Genomic DNA, 9,237 nt, shown 5'->3' on the forward strand with positions numbered 1-9,237 from the left:
AAACAATAATTAAACATAACAAAAAATCAAACAACATAGAACAATATAACAAAAAACAGAAACAAATTAAATCTAAACACAAAGCAAACACATCTCAATCAGATTACGAAGCGTCCCTGAAAGAGACTAATGCTCAGCATGCCGCTGGGAGTATAAAAGATGAGGACTGGCAGACAGCTCCGCAGGCCGATAAAAAAAAATTGACTAATAAATTCCTATTATTTTGTCATACGAATATATATATATATATATATATATATACCTGATATGTATTCATTAATAAAGATTGTTTCTTTACTTTGAGTGAATTTGAAACAGTTATTTGTGGATGCGAATAGAAACATCATTGTAAAGTCGTGTTTAAAAGTTTCATGGTGTTGAAATGAAACGTCCTCGACTATTGAGATAGTCCAGGCGATGACGGTATACCGCTGATGGCACCCTTTCGTGTCATTACCGTTCCATTGTAGCTAAAAGGTCGTCAATTTTTGCGTTTTAAAATACATCGAGGCTAGACGGGTCACCCCGCCGTCAATCAGCAAACTTTCGTGACGTGTCCAAGACGTAAAGCTCATTGTGAAGGGAACAAACGATCTCTTTTCTTAAAAAATCGACAATTCACTTTTGTAGCGTTGTATTTGTAACCATCGATATCTGCCAATGGCATTTTTACACAAGTCGCTCAAACGCTATCTTTACACAATATGCACATTCTAGGCACGTTTTCACCATTGAGACTATCCGATATCAGATTTTTTCAAATTTTCTTGCGACAGTTCTTTAGGCGTTCTTTAAGCACTCAAAGGAAAATTATTGTAATTACGACGGTTAATTGCTTGTTAATAAACTAAGTCCGATTGTGGTCGTTGCGTGGAAGCAAATTATTAGCGCAAGGCTTGAATGGTACATTTTTACACTCTAGGGTACGTATTAAAAACGCATTATGTAAAATCGTGGAGAAGAAATTATGGGGTTTTATATACGTCAGGGCCGTGACGACTCGATTACCCAGCTTTCTGTGACTAAACCATTATACAGGGTGGGTATTACTTTAATGCTCTTCATTAGGAGCATAAATACGGAAATTACGAAAGACTAAATGCAAAGAAAAGGTCTTAATTGCGCTTTTCGAGGTTGCATACTAATGAAACGAGCGCGCATACAAACCGACTAGTATTTCAATATTACCAACTTAATTTCGAAGTCATTGGCCACTTTGTTCACAAATTTAAGCGTTTTTTTTGTAACTGAAGACATATTTTTTAAAAATGCTAATTGCAATGACAAGCACATCTTTCAGTTTCCCTTGAACGATTTAAGACATGTCGCAAGGCCTGAATTATCCAGTCTGAAACCTGAAACCTTCGTGCACTTGGCGTATTTCCAAAGCAAAAATCGTGTCGTGTCTCTTCCCAATTAGCTTCACTTATTTAAAAATATTTGCAAATATTGCAATTATCCCACCCTGAAGTCTCCATTCTCCGAAACTCTAAAGTCGTGCTGCTTGACTACCATCCCCGATAGCACTTTCAGGAATCGGTGCATTCGTGCATGAAAGCTGAAATTTCGTGCAAATTAAATCAACTCTCGACTTTCCAGCTTATTTATTAACAGAAAAAAGAACATTTAACACGGACAAGGACAGGGGCAAGGCGGACAGCACGCCACTGGTGGAGGACAACATGGAGCGGGACAACAGGGCACGGCCGGGGCCATGGGGACGATTTGCCCCACGGGGACGAGGGGCGGAGGCCCGGGGCAAATCGGTGGCGGACAAGGAGCCTGCGCCACCAGGGGCACAGCCGGACAACAAGTCGGTGGCGGACAACAAGGCGGTGGACAACAAGGGTCACAACAGGGAGGGGGACAGCCCCCACAAGGCGCGCAAGGGGGGCATGGGGGGAGACGCACATAAGCGGGATAACACTGATATTCCTCCAAATCCTTATTCTTCCCACTGTAGTTTCTCTTGCCCAAGTGTTTTCCATTGGCGAATTCGCTGGGGCCGCAAGTGGGGTCCGGTTTGGTGAGACACTCGGGGGCCCCCTGGCACTCCGATCGCGGACAGTCGTCTTGGAGACCATTCCGCTTCTCGCAGTCACACCCCACGTGCAAGATACTGGCTCGCAATTCGCGACTTTTCGACCTGTTGGAGGCCCCCGTGGGGCACTTGGGGCGGCGGTAGCACACCATCATCTGCGGGGGGTTGCAGGGCACGCAGGGTTGCTCCTCGGGACAGGGGTTGCACACGGGGACGCAAGGCGGCGGCACTGCGGTGCAAATGGGCATGCAAGGGGGCACCATGACGGGCGGGCACATCGGAGGGCACATCGGGACGGGGGCGCAGGGCGACGGGCATGTCCCGGGGCAGCATTGGGGTGGGGGACAGGGACTTGGTGAGGGGCAACACGGGGGTGGACAACACTGAGTGGGATTGACAATTGGCAGACAGGGTTTTGGGAGGGGATCGTAAATTTCTATTACCGGTCCGATGCCGCAGCAAGGGGGAGGACAACAAGGTGGAGGACAACAAGGAGGTGGGCAACATGGAGGACAGCATTTCTTGTCGTCGATCTGGTCGACCAAGTCCTTGAGTTTGGTTAGGAGGGATTTGCGCTGTTTGCACTTTTCGGGGCAAACGAACACCATTTTGAAGGATACACGAGAATTTTTTAGAAAAGTTCGAAATTTACGACAATTTTGAGAATTCACATACCGAAACGACAAGAAATTTTAACTGAAATTTTTGTTTGGAAAATCGGTTGGGGTTGCTAGGGCCACGACATTTTAAGGTAAAGCGATTTTAGCGGAAATGTCAAACAGGAATTGACAGTTTCGGTTTTTGTTTTATTATAAAAAATCGTTTTAAATGTAATGGTATGCAGATGGTGCAGATGTGGTATTTGACGTCACTCCATCCTTCCAAATTGGAGGGACAGCTCGCGGCGACGTCTCCCGCGTTTGAGTGAATTATGGCAATGACCCAGTCCATAATTTGTGGGTTGTGTATGTACACATGTCATATTTCCAGCAGTGTGTAATAAATTGTCTTTTTATTTTATTGGCATGTGCAAAAAGGCCGGCATGTCTCATAAACACCTGCGTCCTATCGAATTTATTCGTCAAAAAGAGTGGATTTTATTTACTTCTTGCACCATATAAGACACGTCGTAAAAAGCCAAAGACTAATTAAAATACCGCGGAAAATAAATGAATAAATATCGCTTTGATTACCATAATCTTTAAAGAGAGGGCATTTATTGCCGCTTATTTACTCGCACACCCCTCATGCCTAATCATCATAATTATGTCGCCATCATCGCTTTTCGATGGCTAAATGCACCATTCGTCATGTTTAATGGGGGCTTGGGGGAATGGAAATAAATAGGATGATACGGAAAATAACGCTCAGAAAGGTTGGATTACACGGGTTCTTGATGAAACATCAGATTTAATCCAGATTTTTAATCAGTGTTGTAAAATTATAAGAAAGCACGAAAAAATACATTTTCTCTACTTTTTAAGACTCTTTTTTTTTAATTATATTTGCCCTATTTTTAATTCTGTGATATCGAGCTATGATTTTTATAAAACAAGAATTTGATATTTAGTTTTTGCGTGTTCAGTGTTGTAAGAAAAGATATGAAAAATAAGAAACTTTAGATGGTTTTTATTTTTTACAATTTGTAATAATTTATGTACATGGTGTATTCAAAATTTATTGATCTTAACTCTCTGCATCACCTAAAAATATCTTTAAATGTACTGGATGTTTCAAAAATAAGTTACAATACGAACTTATGTTTTTTTTTTAATAAAACGTATTTTTTTGCATTTTTAAACAAAACTTTTATTAAGCGATTTTGTTTAGTTTTTAAAATATTTTGATTTTTTTCACTAAACATATACTCTTTTTTAAATAATTATTACACAAAATTTAAGAATAATAAGAAAATTACGTTTTGACATCTTGAAAGAAAAAAGTAGGTACAAATTTTAGTCTATAACATTTTTTATTGTACATATTGCTGTCGAAAAGTTAACAAAAATCAAGGAGTTTGTTAAAATTTAAATAACTTGAAAAATTTTGGTGGAACATTTTATTATTTTTTATTTTTGCATCTAATAGATTATGAAATTGTTTATCTAAACACATATTTGAAATGTTTTGAATTGATAAATAAAAACGTATCATTCTTTATTTTTACAATAAACTAATGCAAATTTCAATGCCTGCTTTTACAATCTCTAGATAAACCACAGAAAAGAAATTTACTCATAAGAGATTTAATGATAGGCAATGTTGCTATAATTAACATTTAAAGTTAAATATATTTTTATACAGGGTGAATATAAAGTATGGAACAAAGCGGTTTTATTTTTAATCATTTGCCTCCCGAAAATAATAATTAATATAAATTAATGTAATATAAAAAATGTGATCGTATTTTCAGAACGAAATTTTGTTTTGTTTTTGAGTTATGCGATTTTATGTCAAAATTGCAATTATGTGAAAAAATTTTTTTGAAAAAATTAAATATAAAGCAGATAGTTGTAATCCTTAGAGTATAGTTTTTACGAAAAAAATGATTTTGTAGTGGGTTGCCATTTAAAAAAATAAAGTTTTTTGTAGAACTCAAAAACAAAAGGAAATTTCGAAAAATTTTATTTTTGTTAAATCATCACATTTTTATAGTACTTTATCACTCATCAATTAGTTTTTTCAAGAAATAAATAGTTTAAGCAAAAACCGTTTGGTTCTATACTTTTTATTCACCTGGTATATAAAATAGGATGTCCCATTTATTTTATGCAAGTTATTTTATTTTTGACAAACTTTTTTACCTTTATAATTAATTCGACTGTCCCAACGAAAACTATAGTAACTCAAAAATTAAAGTTTTGAGAAAAAATGCATTAAATCTTGGAATAATGGTTTTTTCAAAAAAAAAATTCCTCATTGTTGTTGTATCTTATGAATCCTTAAAATACGCTGATGCATATTTTGTTAATTAGTTAATTTTGAATTTTGACATTATTTTGACATTATAATAATTTCTGAATTTAGTAAAATTTCTGATTCAATATTAGTGTTGCAAAAAATCTTCAAGACATCACGAGTTTTATAGTTTAAAAATCTCTCCCTCAGGTCGCTCGATTTTTAAACTGTCTATAAAACTTTAGTTGTCTTAATAGCTATTAAAAACTAAGCAAAATGGATTAGTGAAAGTTACTAAAAGACTAATAAAAGCTACATCCAAAAACTAAAAATATATGGGGTGTTCTACTAAAGAACATGTTTGTATTGTAACTTATTTTTGAAACATCTTGTAAACTTGGGACTAACTTTAAGTGGTGCAGGGAGTTAATATCTATTTTTGTACCCACATTTTTGAGTATTTTAACATCAATAATCAATAATAAGTAATTGATTTTCTCCCAACAGAGAATAATCTGGTTCTTTATTCTCTCGGGCATAAATTAAATGAAATACCGATTTTTAGTGTTTACTCTTAAAATTACAATTGAATAAACTGAATATTTTGAGAAATTATTTGAGATTTGCAAAATCTATCATTTTCTCATGTTATTATTAATTTAGTCTTTGGGAGAAAATTTTTGTATGCATTTCTTGAATAAACATCGTTAATTTCTCGAATGAAACATTACCTCTGGGGATTTAAATTGTTGTTTATTTCCTTGATTTTTTACCTACATAAATAACTATCACTGGGATTATTATTCACTGGGAAAATCTGTATAATAAAAGTTTTGTTTTTTGAACTGTGTCAAAACGGAGCACATTTTTTGTGTCCCAGAATTAGAAATTAAATAGAATAATCCAATTAGGCATATCAGTGACAGATAATCACGCGCCTAAAGCTTCTCACTTTGGTGAAATAAGCCGCTTAGACTTATCTCCACGTGGTCTTCTGTCCATTCTTCGCCCACCTTCGCCTTATCGGCCCATCTTTTCCGCTTCACAAGTATGTAAATTCCCTGTCAAGGATACCTCCGCTTTCAAACGTATCAACTTATTTATATTTGGAATTACGTAATGAGCGCCTTCATCTTTTCGCTTTATGAATTAATTTTCCGGTAGACAGCCACCATCCATACCGCTAATGGCCGTTGTTCACGAAGAGTTTCTTCAGCGGCGACTCGTCACGCTTTCCGGGAGTCCGGGCGCCGCCCCTGACGGCGTCACACATCGCCGTGCGTGTTTCCGGTTAGGCGCCGGGGCGTGCCCACACCCTAGACTCCACCCTCCTCAAAATTCCCTCAAAAGTGGACGTTGTCCGTAGATTTTAATGAGAATTGTGCGTTTGAAATGTGGCTTTTCTTGTCGATTGAGAGGAGAGATAGGCGGCGATCGAGGTTCGGAAGTGTCTGAGGGGTATTGGACACGCGACGGTTGATGTTTTTTCGGTGGTGATAAGACGAAATGTACTTTTTAGGATTAGGGCAGTGATGGTATCGCGAAGGTGAGGGGAGGGTTGATGGGGCTAACAATGGTTTGCTCTTTCGGAAATTTTACTGATTAGTGGGTTTAAAATGTACGTACTTTGAAATTAAAAAGACGTTAACAGGAATCAACTGATAAGAAATTCGGATTAAATGACTCCGTTTAAAATTCAAGAAATAAACATTTTTATCGTCTTTGTTCGTTTAATTAACTAAAGAACAGGAATTCAAACAAATTTGTAGTTTTTATCTGCACAATTAAAAAAAAAACAGGAATTAAGAAAAATATTTGCAACACTGATGAAAAAAAAAGATATATTCAGATCTTCTGTCTCTACATATTTAAGTCAACCTAATTTCAACCTGTCACGGACCACTTTATTAGGAATTTAATTGCATGCAAGACATCTGTAAAATGACAACATCGCAACTGCTTCTTTGAAGTGAAATAAAAAATATGACCTGATCCAACCTGACCAAAATCTTTACAAAAATAAGCTAAAAACGAATAGTTATTTACACCACATTTTTTTTTCATTCAGCAAAATTTTTAGGTACATTTTTTTAATACAAATAGGGTGAGAGAGAAATTCCACATAATGTAAGTTTTCAGGAACATAGAAAAAATATTATAAAAATTTCGGAATTTGGGAGCTTAAATTTTGTACTTGACTTTATTTATTTCTGTTGGAAAAATAATTTTTTAGGTTTTTTATGCTGTAACTACGTTTAACGTTATTTTGTGGCTTTTATTTGAAAAATTTTTGTACCTTTACTGAATAATTATGAAAAAACATATACAAGGTTATCAGAATCACTAGATAGACACAAAAAATGTTAAATGTCAAAAAATAAATGTCAGAGTTCTTTAAACATTTTTTCCATGTTTCTGGTATCTTATCCTACTCGATTTTTTTATTTGGGGCGCGAGTTCTGAAAAACCCTATGGTTATTTCATTTAAAATTCAGGATATATGTGTTTATTAATTTAGATTTATGTACTGGTTTTTTATAAGAATATTTTTTTTTTGATTTTTTGGATTTTTGTCGATATTTTTGGTCGATTTTTAGTTCCCGGAGCAGTCTAATGCCAGCAACTCCGGACTTATTGGAGATAACTTCTTATATTTGGAACCGTTCGAAAGAAAATTTAATTTTCTATCATATACAAAAAAAATCAGTGCTCTACGATAAACAGTTATCGAGAAAATTTGTGATATTTGTTTTAGAATAATTCTGTTATTAGCACAGGAAAAGATAGAGTTTAGGGGGTGTTTATCTAAGTAAAAAAAATGCGTACTTATTTATAATTGTACATATATAGGATGTTAAAAAATATTCTGTTACTTTGCGGACCTATGTTTATTAAGATTTTTGTTTGTTTATACTACTACCTCCTGAAATATTTCTTTTCTTAACACCCTGTATACATTTCATGCTACTCTTACTTTATTATACTTTATATTGCTTACCTTTTATTTACTTATATCTATTTCACTAGTACAACTATAAATCATTTGTAATAATAACAATAATTAATAAAAAAAAATCCTTAATTTTTAATGCAAAACTTACCTTCCATTTATTTTACTTTTAACTTACCTTTTGTTTACTTATTACTATTAACTTTTACACTATTTTCACTTTTGTAGATACTTGTTTTAAAGTTCGCGCTCTTTACTGCCCGCCATCTATTGGTGTTTATTTTATTAGGATTGTGTGCTTTCTCTCTTATACTTATTAGAACATGTGCACATGTTTTAAAGATCGCGCTCTTATGCGCCCGCCCTCTTTTGACATTTATTTGAATTATATTTGAATTTGAAATTGTGAAAAATTGCCGAGTTGACCGGGGCTCGAACTCGGGACCTACCTGCTGGAAAGCCACCACCGTCGCCGACGACTTCAATGTTTTCATTCAATATATTCAACACTTACACAAAATTTTTCAAAAAATTATTTTTCGCATTTTTACAACGTTTTTGTGTTTTTCTAGTTTTTTGAACCCTCAAGAATACAAATGGACAAATTTGGAGTTTTTAATTTTTTCGATTTTTATCGAAATTTTGGGCGATTTTCGGTACGCGGAGCGGTTTATTGTTAATAAGTTCAGTGATAAACTCTCGAGTTGGGTATCGTTGGAAAGAAAATTCAATTTTCTATCATATACAAAAGAAGATCAGTGCTCTACGGTAAATAGTTATCGAGAAAATTTGTGATAAAGTCAAAAATATCAAAAATCTAAATACGTCTATAACTTAAAAACTATTACGAATTTTGCAGTTTTCTTGACGCCAATCGATTTCCTGGAACATTTTACATATGTTTAGGTCAAAATATAGTATCACTGAGATACAGTTTTTTTGCAATTTACAAAATAAAAAAAAGTAAAAACTAGTGTTTTTGAACATATCTTAGATTCACCGTTTTCGTCTTGTACAGCAATAAAAATTTTCTGCTCTAAAGTGAACATTATTTTACTAAAAAGGAATAAAACGCAAATTTGTCAAAGTTTCCGCTGACATTTGATGTCAAAAATCAAGATTGCCATCTGAAGGACTTTAATCTACTCTAATTTATTTTTTTTGATCGAAGCGAAAAGCTGGATTACTACCTCACAGCAAATAAAACGTGCGCGTTTTGAATTTATTTTATTTTGATGTATTTTTTTTTGTACTAAAACTAAGATTTCAAAAAAAAACGAAATATGTATTTGACATGGGTCAAATCTTTTTAATAAAGATTCAGAATATGCAAAAAAATATGTGCAAC

At 34.6% G+C, this 9,237-nt stretch overlaps 1 protein-coding gene across 1 annotated transcript; it reads right to left on the reverse strand.

Moving 5' to 3' along the window:
- Positions 1–1,589: 1,589 nt before the first annotated feature.
- Positions 1,590–2,776, reverse strand: LOC123014587 (keratin-associated protein 5-5-like). The gene is made up of 2 exons (XM_044413781.1): positions 2,485–2,776; positions 1,590–2,424 (listed from the first exon to the last, which is right to left on the reverse strand). Exons 1-2 carry the CDS (start codon positions 2,647–2,649, stop codon positions 1,627–1,629), a joined length of 963 nt encoding a protein of 320 aa, XP_044269716.1. The 5' UTR covers positions 2,650–2,776; the 3' UTR covers positions 1,590–1,626.
- Positions 2,777–9,237: the final 6,461 nt, after the last annotated feature.

The sequence above is a fragment of the Tribolium madens genome, unplaced genomic scaffold, assembly GCF_015345945.1.
Source record: "Tribolium madens isolate multiple individuals breed KSU strain unplaced genomic scaffold, Tmad_KSU_1.1 Scaffold_97;HRSCAF=244;Tcas5.2_LG3a, whole genome shotgun sequence".
Lineage (NCBI taxonomy): Eukaryota > Metazoa > Arthropoda > Insecta > Coleoptera > Tenebrionidae > Tribolium > Tribolium madens.

What these genes read in the sequence shown, in the direction of transcription:
- LOC123014587 (XM_044413781.1), bottom strand. Translation starts at nt 2,649, where the DNA reads ATGGTGTTCGTTTGCCCCGAAAAGTGCAAACAGCGCAAATCCCTCCTA. An exon ending in CTTGCTGCGGCATCGGACCG is followed by an intron (nt 2,425 to 2,484) that starts GTAATAGAAATT and finishes AATCCCACTCAG; the next exon opens with TGTTGTCCACCCCCGTGTTG.